At 44.9% G+C, this 23,585-nt stretch overlaps 1 protein-coding gene across 17 annotated transcripts in view; it reads right to left on the bottom strand.

Moving 5' to 3' along the window:
- Positions 1 to 23,585, bottom strand: part of Ikbkg (inhibitor of nuclear factor kappa B kinase regulatory subunit gamma) — a 64,148-nt gene that overhangs the window by 3,915 nt on the left and 36,648 nt on the right. For 5 of the 17 annotated variants that reach the window (XM_060375591.1, XM_060375585.1, XM_021659276.2 and 2 more), the window contains 9 exons: positions 19,908 to 20,109; positions 18,744 to 18,955; positions 16,112 to 16,230; positions 14,030 to 14,182; positions 13,255 to 13,330; positions 8,450 to 8,593; positions 8,013 to 8,155; positions 6,334 to 6,395; positions 5,879 to 6,017 (listed from right to left, as the gene is read on the bottom strand). In XM_060375591.1, the coding sequence (XP_060231574.1) occupies positions 5,879 to 6,017; positions 6,334 to 6,395; positions 8,013 to 8,155; positions 8,450 to 8,593; positions 13,255 to 13,330; positions 14,030 to 14,182; positions 16,112 to 16,230; positions 18,744 to 18,955; positions 19,908 to 20,094 (1,235 nt within the window). In that variant the 5' untranslated portion in view covers positions 20,095 to 20,109. Of the gene's footprint in view, positions 1 to 3,277; positions 6,018 to 6,333; positions 6,396 to 8,012; positions 8,156 to 8,449; positions 8,594 to 13,254; positions 13,331 to 14,029; positions 14,183 to 16,111; positions 16,231 to 18,743; positions 18,956 to 19,907; positions 20,110 to 22,838; positions 23,007 to 23,050; positions 23,535 to 23,585 lie in introns of those variants that run through there. The other 12 variants (XM_060375587.1, XM_060375588.1, XM_060375589.1 and 9 more) reach the window with 10 other exon arrangements.

Raw genomic sequence — 23,585 nt, 5'->3', positions numbered from 1 at the left:
CCGCTTGTAACCCAGGTAAGTTACCTCCGACTGGCAGAGCTGGGCCTTCTTGGCAGACACTAGGTATCCCAGACAACCAAGTTCTTGCAGCAGCTCTCGGTTAGCCTCCTGGCATGTCGCCAACGTTGGAGCCATGATGAGACCAGAGGAGGCTTACTGGGGGTGGTTGTGTCTGACTCACCCAGGTCCTCATGTAGGACCTCGTTGAAGATGGTCAGCGAGTTCTTGAACCCTTGTGGGAGGAGAGTCCAAGTGAGCTGCTCGTTGAAGCCTCTCTCCATGCTGTGCCATTCGAAAGTGAAAAGAGGTTGGCTAACAGGTGCCAGGGACAAACTGAAAAAAGTGTCCTTCAGGTCCAAGACGGTGTAGATTGTCTGTTCAGGGCAAGGCTGCTCAGCAAAGTGTAAGGTTTTGGCACAGTGGGATGTTGACTTCCCTGAGGTCCTGCACCGGTTGATAGACATTTGAATGAGGCCTTTCCACAAGTAGATGGGGAGTATTCCAAGCCAATTGGCAGGTAACCAGGATGCCTGCCTCCCACAGTCTATTGACGTGTGGGGTAATTCCTACTCTTGCCTCTTGAGGCATTGGGTACTATCTGATTCTGGCCAGGGTGGCCCCTACTTTTAACTGTACAATGATTGGAACCCTGTGTCTGGCCAAAATTACTGAGTTGTTTTCTGCCCAGAATTGACTGCATTCAGGAATTCATCCAATAGGGAACCCTCGGCAGGGTGAGAGGGCTGGGGGAACCATTTTTATTCTTCCTCCAATGCCAAAGATAAGACATGAATGGGGCCAGTAAACTTCATAACTTGTATTCCCTCTGGCCCAAAATAGATTTGAGCTTCCATTTTGGTCTAGAGGACCAGTGCCAAAAGCGGGTAGGGGCATCCTGGGATCACCATGAATGAATGGGTTACCCATCCCATTCCTAAGTCCACTGTTCTTTGAGTAGTCCACACGTAAGGCTTAGTTCCTGTGTCCCCTTGGCATGTCTTCTTGTCAGAGAGGGGTCCCATAGCTGTTTCAACACTGACTGCTGAGGCCCCGTATCCACTAGAAAGCCCACGGGCGTCCCCTCTACCTTTAAGGTTACCCAGGGCTCATGGAGGGGTGCTGAGCCCTGACATCCTCAGTCATCAATTTTCTTCTAACTTGGGGACCTTAGGGCCTCCCCCAATTATTCTTGGGGCATTTTTCCAATGGCCCAGTTCCCTGCAATATGTACATTGGTCTCTCTGTAGGAGCCTACAGGTAGGAGAGATGCTTACTCCACCACCTATGGCCATCCAGCAGCCAGCTGTCATAGGCTTACCTCTGCCCCATCCTTGTGCTAGAGAACACTGGACTGCTTTGCTCTGCAAGGAGGATCTGGGCTATTCCCCGAGTCTGTTGATCTTCCAATGTCTCTCAGTTGTTGTAGACTTTCTCTGCTATGACAATTAACTCTCCTCTATTCTTGCTAACAAACCCATCAAGCCTTTGGAGCTTTTGGTGGATGTCCGGGGCAGCTTGGGTTGCAAATGTCATGTTGATCACAGATTGGTGTTCCAGCACTACTGGGTCTTATTTGCGTGTAGGTTTGGTAGGCTTCCAGGAGTCTCTGCAGGTAGTTCCTAGGGGGGCCTCATTTTTTTCTCCTGCATTACCTCAGTTATCGTACTTTTAGATTTCTGGGTTGCCAAGTAGCTTCCCAGAGGCCTCCCATCAGAACGTGGGGATACACTCAGAGCTGCCTGAGAGTGGTGGTCCCAGTTTGGCTGGTCCAAGGGGAAAGCTGCATCAACTTGTCTAGAGTCTGGGCTCCCATACCAATTTCCAGGCAGTTCCTAAAATACCGTCCCTCTCCTCAGCAATAAAGAGGGTCTCCAAGAGTTGCTGACAATCGTCCCATGTGGGCTGATATGTCACCATTACGGAATCTATGACCTCAATGAGGTCTGAGGGCATCTCAGAAAAACTGGAGTTCTGGGCCCTCCAGTTATACAAATTACTAGTGGGAAAAAGGTCATAAGTCTGGAATTAGTAACCATTCTCATTTGGTGGGGCGTTGGGTGCAAAGGTAAGGCTACCATGGAGTTGGATTGATACCCAACATGTGATTGCGTGCATGGGGACCTCCACTGAGAGTCTGAAGAGTCTCTGTCCCTCATTCTTTCTCTCTGCTTCCGCCTCTTTCTCTTTCCTTCTTTCTCTTTTCCTCTCTATCTGCCTCCCTCCCTGCTGAGCCTCTGCCTCCTGTTCTCCTCTCCCACAGGTTCCAGTTCTGCCTGATCTAGCTCCAGCGAGGGGTCCTGATGGGGTGCAAAGGGAGGTGGATCCAGCTCTTCCTCAGCACTGTCTGGAGATGGGGAGGGGGAGAACTGGCAGCTTCCTGGACTGGGGGAAGGAGGGATTTCAGCCAGGAAAGAGGGCTTTCCACCAAATACTGCCAGATAACTGTGTGGGGCACCTGATGGGGTGTCCTGGCCTCTCCTCCTGGTAATTGTGGGGAGATGGAATGTCCCATCCTCTGGCCATCTGACCTTAAAAGTTGGCCACTCACTACTGCAAAAGGTGGTTAACTTCCTAGGGCAGACAAACAGACCATTATCATCTGCTAGCTGCCTGAAATCCTTAAGGTGAGATTAGAGAAAGGCCAGGGGAGTGGTCTGTGTTTGGCCCATTCTATTACTCCAAGAAGAACAACAATAAAATGACAACAATCACAGCCAGACAAACAACTACACACACACACATGTTCCTGGGGAAGTGAAGACAAGAACCAAAAAAGCTAGGTCAACTGGTGAGCTCTGGTAGGAAGAGAGACCCTTTGCCGGATCCAGAACCAATTGAGAGCTGTCACAATCTTCTGAAGAGGACCCCAAGAACAACTGAGAGCTATCACATTCTTCCAGAAAGGGATCCAAAACCAAAGCCAAATGAGAACACTCAAGTTCTCCCAAAGAGGTGACAGGAAGGTCTTCCATACCTCAGGCTGGGGATTTTCCAGCACATCCCCTAATCTCAAGGGCCCGTTCCAACTCCTTTTACAAAAGGAAACCAAAACCAAGAAAGTAAACGCCAGAAACAAGAACACAGACACAAAGAAACACAAAACATAAACCAAACCAGTTTATGGGAGTGTCATCCTAACTCACTTACAGATTGGTGGGGAAGTCATGGGTTCCCCTTAAACACCTTACTACTTGAGTAGGGGGCTTCAGTGATTTCCCAGCCAAAGCACGATAAGTTAGGGTCCAGAAGACACTAAAAGAACGACCCCAGACTCAAGTAGCATGCAAACAACAAAGGGCGTTTATTCTGCAGAACACCAGCATGCTGGGGCCACCATCCAGGCAAAATGGCAACCCTACACAAAGGCGCACAGGTCTTCTTATAGGAAACTTGTGTAATTTTCAGTGACAGGTAGGTCATCTTTATCGTGATTGGTGCACATAAAAAGCAAGGGTATAAGTACATCTATGATTGGCTATGGCTAGCTAGAGCCTGATTGGGGTCTCTTAGAGAGCCCAAACCAGCCCAAACTGGTGGGCTGCAGGGAAGTCATAAGGGTTAAGGGCTTGTAACCAGTCTAGGTGGTCAGTGGGCTACATTGTTGTGTTAAGAATGTTCTACCACAAGATAAGGCTGCCCAGAACAGATATCCCTTCGCATTTTTGTGCTTATCTCTAGGCTGTTTCTTGGGTGGGAGATTTTACGATCTTGTTCCTGGAATTGGAGGCTTAATAACTAAGGAGGACCCTAGGGAGGATGCTTAAATCTCATTCAGAATGGCAAACAGGATAGACACTAGATGCAGTGAAAGAGAGGAAACAGGATGGGAGCCCACTAGAGAGGGTCTTCTGAAAGGATCTACCCAACAGGGGATGGAAGCAGATGCTGAGACTCAAGGACAAACTTTGAGCAGGCACATGGAGTCTTGTAGAAGAGGAGAAGGGTGGGGATAGAGGGACATGGAGGGGACAGGACCCCCACAAGGAGATCAACAAAGCAAAAGGATCTGAGCCCAGGGGGTCCTGCAGAGACTGATGCATCAATGGAGGACCATGCATGGAGAGGACCCCATGCTCAGATGTGCCAATTGGCAGCTCAGTCTCCAAGTGAGGGGATCAGGGACTGCCTCTGTCATGAACTCAGTTACCTACACTTTGATCACTCGCTCCTGGTGATGCAGCCTTACCAGGCCACAGAGGAAGAGGATCCAAGCAGTCCTGGTGAGACTTAACAAGCTTGGACAGTTGGCAATGGTGGAGAACTCCCCCTTTTAGTGGACTAGAGGAAGAGGATAGTGGGGAAGAGGGAGGGAGGATGGGACTGGGGGGAGTTGAGGGAGGGGACTTCAATCAGGATATACAATGAATAAATTGTGAAGAAAAAAATTAAAATTAAAATAATTAAAAAAAGAAAAACTCATAAACAAAGAACTTAGCTGTTCTTTAATTAATTTTCCCAAAGAGCTGCCCATTAGAGACCTGGGAATTAGGAAATGGAAAACTTGCTCCCCATGTCTGAGAATTCTGTGGAAGTCCCCAGGCTCAGGCTTACTTTTTAAATCCTTTTTAAAAATCTGAATTCTACTTAGCTTTCTCACTCCTAATGGGAAAGAAGCTCTGTGAATAAAAGCCTGGGCATGGATTTACTGATCCCACTCAGAACCTTAAAAGTTTACAGGAGGGCAGGAAGGATTTCAGGCCTGAGGATTAGCAAAGTTTTCAACTCCAACTTTCTTTCCTTTACTAGAATTGCCAAGGGTAATACGACTCTAAGGTTTCAGAAAATGTCTAGAACCTTGTAAAGCAAATGACGCATTCCTTTTTTCATAATCTGCCAGTCAATGCTAAATCGTTCCCAAAACAGGTCTTCTGGGCTGGTGAAAAACATGCCATCACAAACTCCTGGAGTGTGAACTATGGCCACCACCATTCATACAAGGCAACAATGTGCTTGGCAAAAACAAGAGCACACTGGAGCTAGAACAAAAGTGTATGTGAAATATCCTTTTATCAAAACACAAAGCAGTCATAACTCCAAAGCCAAAAAAAAAAAAATTAAAGAATGGTTAAGTAGAAGTATATAACAGCTTCTAGTCCCCAAAACAGTAACACAAAGTGGAACAAGGTGTACAGTTTCTGTGATAGTCAAGAACTAACTTGACTGATCATCAAAGATGGGTAGGAATTATGAAAAGTCACGTTACATCAAAGGAATTAAAAAAGACCCATATACCCCAGAAAAAGACACTTAAGCACACTATTTACGAAAGAACTACATGTCTAGCAGATGGTAGAAACCTAAAGGTCTGCTGACCTCTACCATGGCAAGGCTCCTATGCCACATCTAAGCATCTGTTCTAAAGGTACACACAGATCAGTGCACAAGTACTTTCACTGCACCATTACTTACAGTAGCAAAAAGACAGAATACTCCCAAATGTTTATCACAGACAACACGTTATGAACCTAAGTGCCACATGCCCTGGAAAGAGAGCCTGCCACTCCCAGGCAAGAAAGGCATCAGCTGGAGGGAAGAAGAGCTGCATCCAGCCCTGCTTGGAGGAGGAGTGCTCCCTGAGAGCCCCTGACCTCCATTCTGGACTCCCTAGGAAAATAGGAGAAGAGGAAGGGAGAAGCCACCAGAGGCAAGTGGCTCAGGCACACAGAAGAAAAGGGGGGAAAAAAACAGCCCTGACTAGGGCTCTTTACCTTAATAGAGAACTAACAGACCACCAAAAGGGTAAAGCAGGGGTTCTGCTAGGTCCTGGGGCCCACTGTTTGACAGCCCTTGATCGTGGACTATACAGGTGGAACAGGAAAGCACAATCGCATAGTTTGGGACATGGTATTACAGGTGGCCTTGCATCTATTGACCCTACTCTATGCACTCCATGACGTGTATCTGCAGAGTGTCCATATCAGGAGCCTGATACTGGCACTTGGGACAACAAAAGTCAGGTGGTTCCTCAGGAGGGATCCTCCGCTGGTTGGACAAGGGCGAATGAAAGGAGTGGTGAGCTGAGAAGAAAAAAAAAAAGAACACAGGATAGCTAAGTGGGCTTCATGCACAGCCTGGGTAGACCTCAAAGAGAAGGAGGAGCTAACAAGGTCTGAGACCTATTGATACCACCAGATCTGACTACATGTGCGGCTGGGAGCAACCTCTACCAGCACAGTTTTCCTTTTGACTCAAAGTGATGTGGGCTACTGACTGGGGTGGCCAACAGGACCTCCCCACATCACAGCACCAGAGAAGCCAACACAGGCTTTTCCTCAGCACAACACTCTGCCCCCCTGCCCATCTCCTCCCAGCGTCTACCACCTGTTCACTCACCCTGAGCAGGGAGTAAAGGGGGCTGGGAAGTCTCTACATGTCGCTTCCTCATATCCTCAATCCTTTGAAAAAAAGAAAGCATTCAGTCAATGTCTGTGGGGCTTTTTTTATGAATAAATACTTCCATTGAGATATAATTCATGTACCATACAGTTCAGCAATTTAAGCTGTATCGTTCAGTGGGTTTTACTCTATTCAGCATGTCCAATCATCAGTATACTTTAAGAATATTTTTGTCTCCCAAAGGAAACTTAGTACTTATTAGCAATTATTCCCTGGGTTCCCCCTAGATTAGTTTCCTCGGAACCTTGACACAAACTACCACAGACCTGGTGGCTTAAAATAACAGAAATGTACACTGTGCAGGAGACCAGGTGCCCTAGATCAGTATTTCAGAGGATCTGTATTCTCTACCAGCTGATGATGGACAACAGAATCCTTAGCACTTCTTGGCTTATAGCTAAATCCCACAGTCTTTGCCTTGACCTTCTTGTGGCTGCCTTCTGTTATCTTAATGTGGTGCTTCTATAAGGACCACAGTCAATTAACCTAAAATGACTTTATGCTAACTAGTTATATATACAAAGATACATTTCCAAATAAGGGCATATTTTGAGGTTTTAGGTAGCCATATTTGTACTAGTTAGGTTTTGTTATTGTTTGTCAATTTGACAAAAGCTGGAGTTGGCCTGCAGAGATGGCTCGGAGGTTAAGAGCACTGGCTGTTCTTCCAAAGGTCCTGAGTTCAATTCCTAGCAACCACATGGTGGCTCACAACAATCTATAATGAAATCTGACGCCCTCTTCTGGCATGCAGGCACATATGCAGGCAGAGTGCTATATAAATAATAAATAATAAATGATATTTTTAAATAATAAATATTTTTAAACAATTTATTTAAATAATAAATATTGATTTAAATAAGTATTTATTATTAAATAAGATATTATTTAATAATAAATAAAAAGAATTATTTTTAAAAATAATTTATTATTTAAATAATAAATATTTTTTTAAAAAGCTGGAGTCATCTGATAAAAGGGAATCCCAAATGACTAAATATCCCCATTAGATTGGCCTGTCAGCAACTCTGTGGGGCATTTTCTTCATTGAACACTCATGTGGGAGGGCCTAGTTCCCTAGGGATGGTGCCACTCCTTGGGCAAGCACCTGAGTTTTCTAAGAAAGCAAACCAAGCAAGCCACAGAGAACAAGCCAAAAAGCAGTTCTTCCATGGTTTCGGCTTCAGTTCCCGTCTCAAGTTCCTGCCTTGACTCCCCTCCATGATTGCAACTATAAGTTGAAATAAACCCTTTCCTCCACAGGTTGCTTTTGGTCATGGTGTTATCACAGCAGTAGCAACCAAACTAAGACAGACAACAGTAATAGGTTCTTGGGGAATTGCTGAGACAGACATGACCATGTTGTTTTGTGGAAGACTGTGGAAGGACTTTGGAACTTTAGTCTGGAAATGCCATCTCAATACATGCATTGCTGTGGAGTTTCTGGCTGGACCAGTGGGAAAGGTAATTGCTGGAAGGACAAGACACAGGGAGAGCAGCAGGAGGTATAGGAAACTTAATACAACTGCCAAGAGCCATCAATCTCCTGTAGCTACTACCGGTATCCACTTTCTCTGTGTGTGGCTGTGCTCCTGGCTACACTCTTAAAGGCCCACCTGGCTGACTCATGGCAGCCAACTTTCAGCTTGTTGAATTCACGCTGTAGCTGCTCTAGCTGCTCCTGCAGAAGTTCCTTCTTCTCCACCAGCTTCTCCCGAGCATGTCTCTCGGCTTGGAAGTCAGCCTTGTAGATATCCGCCTGGCAAATAGAACAGAGGTATGCCCACCATCCATCACCTGCCCTTTAAGCATTCTATACCATACCCCAGAGGAAAGGAGCCCTGTCCTGTCCCCTAGGACTCCATGATAGTATACCAGGAACAGATATGAAAGCCTGTGATCCCAGGAGCACCAAGAGGTCAAATAACAATGCAAAGGAGTCAAGAAGACTAAGAGAGGCCCCTACAAAATAGTGCCAAAAAGGTACACAAGACCCTATGGCCTGGGTGGGAAGGCTACTCATATGGTAAGCAGGCTGGAACAGAGACCTCACCTGGGCCTTCAGGACTGGTACAGTCTCCATCACAATCTTGTGCTGCTCAGCCTCCTCTTTCAGCTTATCAATCAATTCCTGTTTTGCTACCAGGGCCTCTTCGGCTTGCTGGAGCTGTCGCCTCAGATCTTCCAGCTGCACGCCCTAGAGAAGGACAAAGAGTTCTGGCAGTCTCTTGGCCTACAGTGGGACCAAACTATTTGCCTGGCTGGCCACTGATCTAAGAACTAAGAAGGAAAAGCTGGAACAAAGCCGGACCTTTGGACTTCAGATCTTAATGTGTGCAGGGAGAAGACTGCATCCTGTTGTGGCCCTATAGGACAGAAGAAATGCTGAGGTCTTTCTTAGGTAGGAACTCTCAGGCTATAAGCACTGCCTCCTACTCTTTGTCATTTTCTTCAGAGAATCCCCAGCTAGGAAGCCTTCCCCTTGACCCTTCAAGAACAGAAGCCACCATCCCTCCTGAGGCTTCCCATTCACAGCAAGTAAGTACTATGTACTAACCATCCAGGCTCCAGTCCTACCATACACCAGGCAAGGCTGAAACCCTGGGTCCTTCCACTCTGCCACTTGGTCAAAGGTCTGCTCATCACACATACCCTATAAACATGTACACATGCTCTCAACCAGGAATTCCCTCCTGGGATTAAAGCAGCCATTTTTAAAGATTTTAATTTACGTGTGTGTGTACCCACAGAAGTCAGAGATGGTATTAGATCTACCAAAGCTAGAGTTGCAGGTGGCGGGGAACAAAACTTGGGTCCTACGAAAAAGCAGCAAGTTTTCTTAACCACTGAATCATCTTTCCAATCCCTTAAGCAGCCATATAACTAATTCTTCATCCTGTGACCTGGTTTCATGTTTAATCCTTACAAATCTTCTATGAGTACATTATAGTTGACAATATCCTTCTTAAAATGTGACCACTAACTGTGTAACTATGCACAATTTGTGTTAGCTTTCAAGGTCTTTTCTCAGTTCACTTCTATTATTATTTAAATTTTAGACAAAAAATGTTTTTATTTTTAAATTAGTACCTGAGTTAACTCATTTAATGAGGGATTTTTCGGCATAAAGGTCTTCATGTTTTATTGTTTGAGCCCTCCCTTAAAGTATTTGCTAAAAATAATAGTGTTCAAGTATTTTTAATCTACTTGTGCAACACTATTTACAGTCTTTCAAAAGTTGTTCATACATTTTATAAATTAAGGCCATATTTAGGTGCTAGAGATCCTCACCTTTTACATAGAAGGTTAAAAAATTCAGTGATAACTGCAGAAGAAAAAAAAATGTTCCCATGGAGATATAATAATCATTATGGCATCCAATTCTTAGCCTAAAATTTTATTTGTGTGTTTCCCTGTTTTCTTTTTATTTATTAAAATTTATTCACTTTGTATCCCAGCTGTAGCCCCTTCCCTCATCTCCTCCCACTCTCACCCTCTATCCACCTTCTCTCACTATGCCCCTCCCCTAGCCCACTGACAGGGGAGTTCCTCTTCCCCTTCCCTCTGACCCTAACCTATCACCTCTCATCAGGTCTGCACTGTCTTCCTCTTCCACCTGGTAAGGCTGCTCTTCCCTCGGGGGGAGGTGATCAAAGAGTCTGTCACTGAGTTCATGTCAGAGACAGCCCCTGCTCCCCTTACCAGGGAACCTACTTGGAGATTGAGTCTATGAGCTACATCTGTGCAGGAGTTCTAGGTTATCTCCATGCATGGTCCATGTTTGGAGTATCGGTTTCAGAAAAGACCCCTGGGCCCAGAATTTTTGCTCTCCTTGTGAAGTTCCTGCCCTCTCCAGGTCTTTCTAACTTCACCTTCTTTCATATGATTCCCCGCACTCTGCCCCAAAGTTTGGCTATGAATCTCAGCATCTACTTCGAATCCCTGCTAGGTTGAGTTTTTCAGAGGCCCTCTGTGGTAGGCTCCTATCCTGTTCCCTGCTTTCTCCCACTTCCAATGTCCATCCCATTTGCCTTTTAAATGAGGATTAATCATTCTACCCAGGGTCCTCCTTCTTGCTTAGCTTCTTTAGGTGTAAAGATTTTAGTATGTTTATACTATATTATACGTCTAATATCCAGGTCTAAGTGACTATATACCATGTGTGTCTTTCTGCTTCTGGGATAGCTCACTCAGGATGATCTTTTTCGAGGTCCCACCATTTGCCTGCAAATTTCATGATTTCCTTGTTTTTAATTGCTGAGTAGTATTCCATTGTGTAAATGTACAATTTCTGTATCTATTCCTCAGTTGAGAACATATGGGCTGTTTCCAGAGTCTTGCTATTATGAATTAATCTGCTATGAACACGGTTGAACAAATGTCCTTGTTATATACTTGAGTATATTTTGGATATGTGCCTAGGAGTGGTATACCTGGATCTTGAGGTAACCCTATTCCTAATTGTCTGAAAAAGTGCCACATTGATTTCCAAAGTGATTGTACAAATTTACATTCCCACAAGCAATGAGGGAGGGTACCCTTTCTCCACATCCTCTCCAGTATGTGTTGTTCCTTGAGTTTTTGATCCTAGCCATTCTGATGGGTGTGAGGTGAAATCTCAGGATTGTTTTTTTAAGTGTTTCTCTGCCATGAAATATTACTCTATTCAGAATTCTCTGTTTAGTTCTGAACCCCATTTTTTATTGGATTACATGATTTGTTGTTGTTTAACTTCTTCAGTTCTTTATATTCAGTTCTGAATATTAGCTCTCTGTCAGATATAGGGTTGGTGAAGACCTTTTCCCAGTCTGTAGGCTGTCATTTTGTTCTGATGACAGTGTCCTTTGCTTTACAGAAGCTTTTCAGTTTCATGAGGTCCTATTTATTGATTTTTGGTCTTAGAGCCTGTGCTGATGGTGTTCTGTTCAGGAACTTGTCTCCTGTGACAGTGAGTTCAAGGTTCTTCACTTTTTCTTCTAACAGGTTTAGTGTGTCTGGTTTTACGTTGAGGTCTTTGATCCACTCAGACTTTATTTTTGTGCAGGGTGATAAATATGGGTCTATTTGCATTTTTCTGCATGTAGATACCCAGTTAGACCAGCACCATTTGTTGAACATGCTATCTTTTTTTTCCATTATATGGTTTTCTTAGCCTAAGTTTTTAAATTTATGCTTAGGGAGGAGTCAAATTTTATCCACAATAACTGCCTATTTTGTTAAAATAAATATATAAAAAAGAAAATTTTGTTTAAACTCTGCAACTATGAGAACTATTTTTTGCACAGTTGTACACACACATACACACACACATACATCACAGAGCTTTATTTTGCTCTTCTGCCTTTCCTTCTATTTCTCCTCATTTTATTAATAGAAAAAAACAGAGAAACTCCTATTTTTGTGAATCCCTCTTCAGACATTTCATCTTGCATAGCCACACTGCTCTAGAACTTCACAGATCTTTATGGTAAACATTTTTAAGAAATTTTAGTGAGAAGCAGCAATGCCTTCATAAATCAGTTTTTCTAGTCTATTAATATCATTTAGCTCCCCATTGCTCTCTGGAGTTGTTTATTTAGTGGGGAGGGCTGTTTTTGTTTTGGGGGTGGTTCTTCCGTTTTTTTGTTTGTTTTGTTTTGTTTTGTTTTGAGACTGTACATATCCCTGGCTGTCCTAGAACTCAATCTGTAGACTAGGTTGGCCTCTAACTCACCATGATATGCCTGCCTTACCTCCAGAATGCTGGGATTACAGGTATCTGCCACCAAGCCCAGCATCAATATGTGAGCTTTTGACAACCTTGTTACATTTTTTTATATGACTTACTGAGTTGTAAAGAATTATCAACAGTCCATTCTATCTATTTCTATTTAGAAAGAGGAGGACAGCTAATAAACTTTACAGTTTAAAAAAAATGTGACCACTACAACGTTGGTCATAGTGGCACACACATGGAATCTCAGCACATGGAAGATCAGGCAAGAGGATCAGGAGTTCAAGGCCAGTCTCAGCCACCTAAGAGTTCAAGGCCAGCCTGGGTTATGACACTATCTTTAAAAAACTGAAGAAGTATGGGTGAGGGAGATAGTTCAGTTAATAAAGTACTTGTGAGGACCTCAATTCAAACCCCAGAACCCACATAGGAAAAAGAGCTGGGCATGTATAGCTCCTGAGGAATAACACCAATGATGTCCTCCAACCTTCACATATATTTGTGAATAGGCACACACACAAAGTTATCACTAGACCTGACAAGCTCTGAGCCACCTCAGAAATGTTTCTGAGGAAACGAGAGAGGCTGGAAAGATGACTCAGCTGTTAAGAATGTTTATTATTCAGTCTCCAGTACTCACATGGCTCACAACTGTTTATAACTCCAGTTCCAGGAGATCTATCACTCTTTTCTATCTTCAGCATGTACCAAGAACACACACATAGTGCACATACATATATGGAGGCAAAATACTTCTTTATATTAACTAAATATAAAAATGTTTTTAGAGAAAAAGAAATGTTTTAGAGAAGAAATGTGTCTAAGACTCTTCATGGCTCTAAGCATGAAGGATTGGCTATGCAGAAAAACAGCCCTGCCACAAACCTTATCTGAAGGTCCTAGACACAGATATCCTAGTGATGTCCTGTGGATGTGTCTCACCTCCTTGTGGCTATCCATAATCTGTTACAGCTGTAGCCCCAATGAAGGTGTCAGACAACTTGAGAGACCCTTTCAAAAGCTAGGTGCTCTAGATCTCAAAGGTCACACTGCTCACCTTCAGGTACCCTAAGAAAAGAAGAAAAAAAGCCTCTCCCTGGAAAGCCCAGGACAGTCATACTTATGAACTTGTGTTCATCACTCACCTTGCTGCTCTTAATGTGGCTATCATAGTCTTGGAAGAGCTGGTGATAGGCTGCCTGCAACTGAGCCAGCTTCCGCCTGTGCAAAAGGAGCAAAAGGAATACAGCCACAGACTGCATATTAAAGCTTCACCCTCTTCCTTCTTGTCCCATAAAATAGCTGAAGTGTGGGCTTTCTGGATTATATCTGGGTTCCTGAGGCCATCAACTCTTAAGGCCAGTTTTGCTAACTGCAAGGATTCACTTCAACTGATTTGGCTACTACATAGTTCATGCTTTCCTTAAAGCCAAAGTCCTGGAATGTTTCTAACAAGGGCTAGAGTACAACTCAGGAGTAGAACCTGTGCCCTAGTGTGCTTAAGGCCCTACACTCCATCTCTAGCACAGAAAAGAAAATAAAGGGACATTGTTCTAAATTAAAGGAAACTCAAAAGGATGCTAAACCAGATGCCAATAGCTGGTTGAGAACCTGTACAGGCATTGTAGGCCAGATAAGGAGTCTTTAGGGACAACTTGAAGCCACTATAGCTCATTGCTTTTCTTACACCAAGAGCCTATTTTAACTCTGGTGAAAAGAACCTATGTAGGACACACAATAAACTGTGAGTGTGAATGGAAAATATTTCTGTTTACATGTAATAGTTGACTCTGCCATTAACAAGGCAGGGGGAGAAAATCGGCCCTTCTCTACACAGGCAGTCCCTACCAGGACTCTCCAGAAGGCAGAAAGCACCACGGGTCCTCTGATCTCTTGGTCCCGAGTCTACCAGCCACTCACTTTTCCTCTGAGGCAGCCTGTCGCTCCATCCGAAGGGCAGCCTCCACACTCTGGTTCTGCATGCGCAGCTGGTCCACCTGCACACTATGCTGCTGCTGCAGGGCTTCCCGCTCACTCTCCAGCTGTCTGACCTGCTCACTAACAGCTCGCATCCTGATATGCGACAAAAGAGAACGCGCTAAGGGAACTGTGAGCAGGGCAGCATGTAGAAGGCTCCTGAATAACCTGTGTCTGAGAGCTGATTCTGGCGGCAGGGTAGAGGGGCCATGGCAAGGCAGCAGTTGGAATATGTAAAATACAAAACATCTCCTGACATGTATTGCCTCTACGCAGGGGCCCAACAGTCATGTGCAGTTGGAAAGGAGGTAGACTAAGAAGAGGATAAGGTACCTGTGTCCTAAACTGCTGCTGGACCAGGTGGGAGGAGTCCCTGGAAAGGTACCAAAGCAGTCTGGGTAAAGGGATGTCAAGAGACTATTCTAGAAGCATCAGGGTAGACTGCCATCTGAGCTCATTAGCACTGAGCTCAGGTATAGGCAGGAAGTACTGTGATACAACTCAGCTGAAGTCCCAGGCACCCTCATTGGAGGCTCAGGTTCCATACCTGGGTTATACAGCCTCATGGTGTAGGACACGGCATCAATAGTCTCCACAGAGAATTCATTTCTCCCTCTATACTGTAAAAGCTTATGTTGTCTCACCTATATCATCCATGGTCCACTTATCTTCTAACCCTGGCCCATAATACCCCACAGTTTTCCTCCAGCTCCTCAGCATCCTGGTATCTCCCTGTGTCCTATGTGCTCATTACAAAAGAATGGGTCTCTTGAGGAAGACCTCTGATGGCAGGTCACCCCAATTCTGTTAAGGCAGGTCTGGACTGGGCCTGCTCCCCTTTGTCCTAGTCTCACACTGCCCTTCCCCCACCCACCCACCACCAGTGGTCTCTAAAGGCAAGTTTAACTCTCCTCCCTCCCACAGGATAGGAGCCCCAACCCACTTCTCTACAAACACAATGACTATCTACTGCACTGAGAGGGCCAGGGTTACCCTATTAGCTTCACCAACTACCTAGAGGACAGCAGCAAGGCAGTGTGAAAGGCACAATAGTGCCCATGCCTGTGACTCAATAATCCCATGTGACAACCCAATCCCCTTGGCAAAAGAAAGTGAGTGACATTCCCAAGGACACTAGCTGACAAAACCAGCCAAACTCAGTTTTCTGCCAGGAATCAGAAATGTTGGTACATGCCTGGCAGAGGATGCCAACCTGACCAACTCCCAACAGAAACATGGGGTCCAGAGTCTCTAATAAGAAATAGTTCATGAGGGCTCTGTGCTTTTGGTGGAAATGACCAGATGTATTCATTCTTCTTCACCTAGGACTTTCTGCCTTGGTAGAATCCCACTGCATATCAGTCTGGAGAGTGAGCTCTTAAGTATGACCTTGGGGGCCCTACAGTGCTTCTTAAAGAATAAGTTGAATCCCAGTGTGATGGTTTGAATGAAAATTCCTCCCCTAGGCTCATAGGAGTAGCATTATTTGAAAGGATATGATTAGGATATGTGGCCTTGTTGGAATACGTGCGGCCTTGTTGGGAAGTGGATCACTAGGGGTGGGCTTAGGTTTCAAATGATCAAGCCAGGCCCAGTAGCTCACTCACTGTTCCTGCTGCCTGACAATCCAAATGTGTAACGCTCAGCTACCTCTCTAGCACCATGTCTGTCTGCTTGCCGCTATGTTTCCCGCCATGAAAATAATGGACTAAACCTCGGAATATAAGCAAGCTACAATTAAATGTTTTCCTTACAAGAGTTTCCATGGTCATAGTGTCTCTTCACAGCAATAGAAATCCTAAATAAGCACCCAATAAAGAGTCAGAGCCTGGAAGCAACAGCTGGAACTGTTTCTGGATACCTGGCCAGGGCTCTCACAAGGCAGCCCTGAGAGCACCAGGGAATTTAGGAAAAGATTGTCAGTCATTCTTCTCAGAGGAGAGAGGAATTCCTAGGGGCACCTACATTTGCCTCATTCCAAATCCTGGAAGGGGCCCACTGGGCTAGCTTCCCCTCCCCACTCACCTTTCCTCTAAAGTTTGTTGTTCCTTTGTGGCAGCCTCCAAACGACTCTGGCTCTCCTGGAGTTCTCCCAGCAGTGATGTCACCTGGGCTTTCACGGAGGCCTTGTCCTCAGCCATCTGCTGTAAGAGAAAGGTCATTTCCTATCAGTGCTGCTATCTCCCACGCTGCCCACTTTTGACATCCCTAAGACCTGAGGCAGCCTTTAAGCCGCTGATGTATCAAAGGCTTTTCTTGCCTCTCAGCACCTATAAACCTAGATACTTTGGAACCTCATTAGCCCAGTGGCTATCTGTCTTCCCCCAGTCACCAACCTTGACTCTCAGCTGGTAATGAACCTTTCTCAGTCTCTTTGAGACTCTGTAAAAAGAGACCAGACTCAAATACAGCAACAAAAATAAACACCTAGTCCATACATACAACAAGTGAGAAGTTTCAGTATGACAAAAAAGACTGGATTTTTTTTTTAAATACTGAGTGCTAAACCAGCAAGAAGGCTCAGTGAATAAAGATACTTGCTACCAAGGCCAATAACCTGAGTTTGATCTTCAAAATCCACATGGTGAAAGGAGAGAAACCAACTAACAACAGTCTGTTCTGAGTGTAAACCATGATCAGCTCAGCCAAACCTTAAGGTTGACCAAACTTTAAGATGTATTCAAACAGTTTAAGATGACATTCCTATAATGTCCCAGGCCCCTTCGTGGATCCTACTTGCAAATGTTAAAGAAACTGACACTTGACATAGGCTTGACCTTTGCTAGAAGCCTTGCCAGCCATGACTCCTTCCTCTATCCTTCTCAAAGCCTATGTATTTCCTATGACCCTAACCCTGTCTCAAAAACCTGACTGCAACTCCTTTGAAATGGAATCATCAGTAGGGAAAGGACTTAGACTTCTAGTCTCCAAGTATGGTTAAAAAAAAAAAAAAACTACCTTTGATTGTACAAGCCTGTAATGACACTGGTCTCATCACATTGACACTAATTTCCTTTCTCCTCCCATTTCATCTTACTCTGGTTTATCAAATATCTTCAGGACTGGCTGCTAAGTAAATCCTTCATTTTCTTTCTAGCTCTATCTCTGTCTTTATTTCTTAAAGTCCTAGAAACTGAACTTCAGGCCTCACACATGGCAAAGAATGCATTCTATTACTGAGCCACACTCTGGGCCCTATTCTCATTTTTAAAAGTCTCAGTCGTTGGGTGGAGAGATGGCTTAGTGGTTAAAAGTACTTGCTACTCTTTAGAAGACCAGAGTTCAGTTCCTAGCACCACAACTGTCTGGTAGCTTACAGTCACCTGGAATTCTAGTTTGAGGAGATCTGACACTCTCTGATCTCCAAGGGCACTTGCACACAGACACAGACACAAAAATAAGACACATAAATAAAAATAAATCTCAAAAAAGGTAAAATACCCAGTTACCTCTGCAGATCACCAGAATTCATCTAGCTCTTTCCCTTTCATTGTCATCAGTTACAAAACAAAACCTGTTTTCATAGCCTTAGTAACTGTCCACCTTTATGTTTTACATTGGTATCCTTATGAAAAGAGAGGAGGGCTGTGAGACAGCTCAGCAGGTCTCAGTGAGTAAAGATACCTGCCATGAAATCTAACCACCTGAGTTTGATCTTTGGGATTCACATCAGAAGTTGTGCTGTGAAAGTTGTGCTGTGACCCGCATATGCACACCATGGCACATGTGTGAGGGCATGAACAGGTACACGGTAATAAAAAAAATTTAAGAGAAAAGGCCATGTGACAAGAGAGTTGGGAAGCACCAAGGATTACCAACACAGACAATACAGTTGGAGTACTACCTAAAACAGCTCTTGTGAGGAAGCCACCTGCACATGCCTTCATCTTAGGCCTCTGACCTCCAAAACTAGGGACAATCTCTGTTGTCTCAGCCCCCAGTGTGCATACCTTGCTGCTCTTTCCCCAGATAAGAAGCAAATGCTTTGACCAGGTACTCCCAGCCTCACTGTGAACTTAGCCCCACAATGTAAAACTTTACTGTGGCATATCCTCCCTACCCTTTCTCCCCAGATTGTCACTCCCAGATGGCACAATCCCTTCTCAACCATTGTCACTAGGGTCCTGAAAATAGCCAGTCCAAAAAGGTCCTGAAGTATACTCTCACTCCACACTAAGCACACCATTCTTTAGGGAGAGTGCAATACTTACAGGCCTGGGGTCACATATTTCCTCCCAAGGCTCCTGGGGATCATTTCTAAGCACCCTGGGAAATCCTACCTGATGTGAGTACCTTGATTTATTAGGGGCTTAGGGGTCAGCTAGGCTGTCTGGGCAGGGTATGTGAGGAGTTTGGAACACACGGTATGGTGCGTGGTAGACTTCAGGGTGGCTTGAAACTAAGCAAGCTGGGTCAGGTACCCAAACACTCCATGCCTTCAAAAGTGAGCCCAGTATAAACCTTGGCTCCCAGGGCTCAAGCACATTTCCTAGGTGACAGTGTTCTATGCACGCTGGCCCCACTGCTCACAACTGGGAGCAATCAAGCCTGAAGAGGTCCTGAGGAACCCCAACAACATGCTTTCTCTGGGAACATGAGCATCATTATGGTCTTCAAACACAGGTGGGGCAGAAAGGCCTCCCCACCCTTCAGTTACCTGCTGGCATTTCTTCAGGTGCTCCATATCCTTTAAGGCCTGTTCCCTCTGCCGCCGAAGGTCAAGCTTCTCCAAGCTCAGTCTTTCCACCAGCTTCCTGGCTTCCTGGAATTTGCCCATAAGGAATTCCTTCTCCTCCCGCTGGCTGACCTGAAACTGTAGCAGCTCCTCACAGCGTTCCCTTAGCATTTGATTGCTCTGTCGGATAGCATCTGGGCAGGGAAGACAGCAAAGGAAATGTGAGTCCTGACAGCCAGGCACTCCTCTAATACTAGGAGGCTTTTCTCTAAGAAGTCAAACCAATTCCCAGCCAATTCCACTGAGTTATGCACCCAAATATCTCCAATGCATTAGTAAAACACATCATCCACATTGAAGGAATACATCAAAATCAACTTTCTTTTATAGCATTTATACTCTGGTCAATTGGAGGTATCCCTACCCTGGAACACGAAGTCCCAGTCCTCCCAGGATGGGGGGCCCTAAACATGCCTGCAGGACTTGGGGAGGTAGGGAGACAGTCCCCAAGGCAATTTCACTCTGTAGTTTCTAGCTGCAGCCTGGGAGCCCAGAAGGTGCAGACAGGAGAAGTTAGCAGCCACTCTGAGTTTCAGCTGCATATTCAAGAACAGTTAACATCCACCTTACAAAATGAGGGTGACAGGAGAAAGGAGCAGTGCCAGTGCAGAAGACACACTCAAAGATCTCCTCCCACTGGAGCTAGCTATGCCTTTCCAAGAGCAGGCCACAGTCCACCTTAGGAAAACAACCCTCTCTCCCCCCAAAAAAAACCATATCCCCTCCCACTTAAAAGCTTGCTGTGTCCCAAGAAAGATCAAACCTACTCCCATTGATCCCTACAGCCCACTTTTCTCCTACCCACCGTGGCTTCTCAGCTTGTGCTCCTTCCCCCTCCCTTTTCCATTCCCAGGTACTGGCTTTGAACCACAGTATTTCCTGCATGTGAATCTTCACAGAGAACCCCACCTGAAACCAAGCAGGAAGATGGCTAAGTTTGAAATGCTGGCTGGTTCTGGGGCACATCATGATCTCATACCCTGCCAATAATGAGGTGCAGGTAAAAAGAAACTCTGTCCTTAGTGTGCCAGGCCCCTCCTGATTTTTTTTTTTTACTTCATGCTTCCTTCACACTGCAATCTTTACCTCGGAGCTCTTGATTCTCTTCCAGACAGCGCTGGAGGGTCTCAGAAGTACCCTGCTCTGAAGGCAGATGTAGCATTGTTGGCTTCCCTAGGGAAGATTCTTCACCCGGCATGTCCTGATCCCCTGCTGGGCCACCACTGGGCTGCACCATCTCACTCAGCTGATTCTTCCACAGGTGCCTGCTCATCCAAAAAGACAGTGTCTAGAACAAAAAGGCAGTAGGAATACATGACACAGAGCAGAATTCTCTCAAACAGCACAAGGCACTTAATCTGTACAGAAGCTATAAACATCAGTTCATAGCAAAAGGCCGGTCATTTTGTCTTAGTGGAACCAGACATAAAAGTACAGTTTGGGTCTAAGATGTAGCAAATACTCCCATTCCAAAATAAGAGAATTATAGCAGGAAAGGACAGTATACTGGAAACTGTACATCTCCCATACACCTTCAAGTAGAAGGAGAGGATCTTGGCTCCTCACCTAATGTAGTGGAATGATTGATATATCCATGTCCTAAACCCTGCAACCTATAAATATGACTTTACTTGACGCGGGGGGGGGGGGGTCTTTACAGATATAGTTAAATTAAGGATCTTAAGTCAGGCATGGTGGAATATGTCTTTAATCCCAGTACTTGGAAGGTAGTCAGGCAAATCTTTTTGAGTTCAAGACCAGCCTGGTCTACATAGTAAGAACCTGTCTGGCAAAAATTAAGGCTCTCAAATTGAGATCATCCAGAGTTACATGCATGTTCTATGACCCCAAGAACAAGTACCCTTCTGAAAAACAGACAAAACGGGTCTGGGAATGTAGTTCAGTGGTAGAGCACTTACCTAGCATTCAAAAGGCCCTGGGTTCAATTCCCAGCTCCTCACATATACATACGAGACAGAAGAAAGAGGAAAATAGGTGGAAACACAGGGAAACAGCCATGAGAAGACAGAAGCTGAGACTAGATTGATATAACCACAAGCCAAGGAACAACTGAGCCACCAGTAATTGAAAGACACAGGAAGGATGTTCTTGTACAATTTGCAGATGGACCATAGCCTAGTTTGCTCTCTGATTTTATTCTCCTGACCTCCAGAACTGTGAGATAAAAAAATTCTGTTGTTTTAAGCCACAGGCCCTGTGGTTACTTCTTATAGGAATCAAGAAAACTCAGTTTGGTAAGAGAGACTTCAGGAGACCACACTGTACCTGAGTAGTGTTCTTTGAGGATGGAGGAAACCTCTGGTGTATTCTGTATGCTAAGAAATTTGAAAGTCTAACTTTGGGTGTCAGTCTGAGACAAAAGACCCGTGATTTGCTTATGTTGTCTTGTAAACCAGATTAGAGAGCATTCAGAACAGTGCTAATCCAGAGACCTTCTAAATCCTGCCTAAGACTGACTAACAGGAAGAGGACAATCTCAATGCAAGTAAAAGAACCTGAGCAGGATCAGCCTTTGAGAGAGTGAGACAGCAGAGGAGGCTTTTTCTGGAAGCTGAAGGTGAAAAGGAAGGTAGGGTCGGCTGGGTAAGCTCTAGCAGATGGATCTGTGGGTAGCAACAGTTTTAGGGTAAATAGCCAAACAGTTCCAAGCTGTCCTCACTCCTGAATTCTAGATGCAAATATCAAACTACTTGGATGTTTAGAAGTCTTCTCAATTGCTCAGCTGTTAGAGGAGTCCTCACTGCTCTTCCAGAGTATTCAAGTTCAGTTCTCACAACCCATGTTGGGTAGCTCACAACCTTCTATAACCCCAGCTCAAGTGGATTAGGAACTCAAGGGGAAGAGATCTTCATGAGACTGACTCAAAAAATATTGAATTATGGGCAAGTGAGACAGCTCAGTGGATAAATGCTCTTGCTAGGCAAGCCTGGCGACCTGAGAACACAAGTAAAGGTGGAAAAGAAATACCTGAGTCAGTGTTGTCCTCTGACCACTACACTTTCTGGCCATGGCACCTGTGTTCGTGTACACATCATGCATGCACGCACGCACACACAACACAATAAATACTGTATGTAGCATACAAATTATGTTTCAAGAATGCTGTTATTGAAAATCATAATGGGCGGAGCAAGAGATGATGGGCTCAGTGGTTATGAGCACTTGCTGGATTTGCAGAGGATAGTTCTCAGCACCCAGAAGGTAGCTCACAAACATTTGTATCTCCAATCCAAGAGGATCTGACACCTTCTTCTGACCTCCCTGGGCACCAGGAAAACATGTAATACACATATATACCCACAGGCAAAACAGCTCTACACATAAAATAACACCTTTTTAAAAAAGAAAATAATCATGGTAGAGGATTATAAGAGGTGTGAATTAAAGTTAGCTATGAGCTAATAGTGACACCTAAGAAATGTGCACATGGAACTTACTCTATTATTATTTCTTCTTTTGTACATTTAAATTTTTTTTCAAAAAATAAAAGTCTGAGAGCACTACCATCTTTCACTTGGATTACTGGAATAATCTCTTTACAGACCACCATACTTTGCTTCTTCCCTTGCCCTTTACATTCATTTTACCCAACTGGAGCCAGTTACCTCAAAGATAACTCAGACTACTTCTCTCTTCTACCATGAACCCATTTCTCCCATTGTAAAAGAAAAAAAATCTGTACAACAGCCTACAAGGTCCTAAACCACCTAGTTCCCTTTCCTTCCTTCCTGCTTGCCTTCCTTCCTCTCAGCCAACTATTACTCCCTGGCTCTCTCTGCTCCTGCTACCAGTCCTTCCTTTTTCCTAGGAAATGCTAAGACAACACTTTCATTCTCAAGTCAAATAAGTGGTATGTGGACAAGCAAACAGATTACTATTAATCATTTGCAAAGTGAACTGACATGCTATGTTTAGCTGTCAAGGTACACTTGAAAACTTTTTAAAGACTTCAAATGTACTCAAGTTCGATAAACAGCTTGGCCTGTTGGCACACACCTGTTAGTTACTCCAGTGCTCGAAAGGTTGAGGCAGGAGAATCTTGAGTTCGAGGTCTGCCTGTCCTACATCGCAAAATGTACTTCAGAAGAATCTGATCGACAGAAAATGTCTTCGAAACCAGAAGAGTTCTAGCACCAGGGGCTAAACTAAGCCCTTAGGCGACAGCTGCAGTGGAGGGAAGAACAGAATCAGGCTGACTAGCCGCCCACCTGGGTAGCGAATCAGCGCGCCTCAACCGATGCTCTAGAAACAATAAGGCAGAACAAACTGGGCCTAAGGTGGGGGTGGGGGGTGGACCTCTGGAGCTTCGGAAGCTGCGGAATGGCCACCGATGTAGCCCTGTCTTTGAAGAAGAGGACCACACCTGTCAGCAGAGTCGGCCTGAAGTGAAGAGGACGGGAGAAGCGGGATCCGACCGCTCCGACAGAATCGGAGCTCCTACAAAGTCTTAATCAGGCGGTCACCTTTCCCTTTTCTGCTGTGGAAAACCCCGCTTCCGGCTTCCGGTGTCGTAAGTGTGGGATCCGGAAGTAAAACACAGACTCGAGGCCGTGGAGATTAACTAGAGATGCGAAAATTCAATAGTGCCTCACCCTGCTCCAAAGAAAAGCCTTAGACCACTGGCCTGCATTGGCCAACAGAACAGTGCAACGCTCTTCACTGATAAAGATCACACTCAACACAGAGGCATACACACACTTTTTTTTGAAACAGTGTATCCTAGCTGTCCTATGTAGATCAGGC

This window comes from Meriones unguiculatus, chromosome X (assembly GCF_030254825.1).
Source record: "Meriones unguiculatus strain TT.TT164.6M chromosome X, Bangor_MerUng_6.1, whole genome shotgun sequence".
In the NCBI taxonomy this organism is placed as follows: domain Eukaryota; kingdom Metazoa; phylum Chordata; class Mammalia; order Rodentia; family Muridae; genus Meriones; species Meriones unguiculatus.
This window is presented reverse-complemented; position numbering and strand designations above follow the sequence as displayed.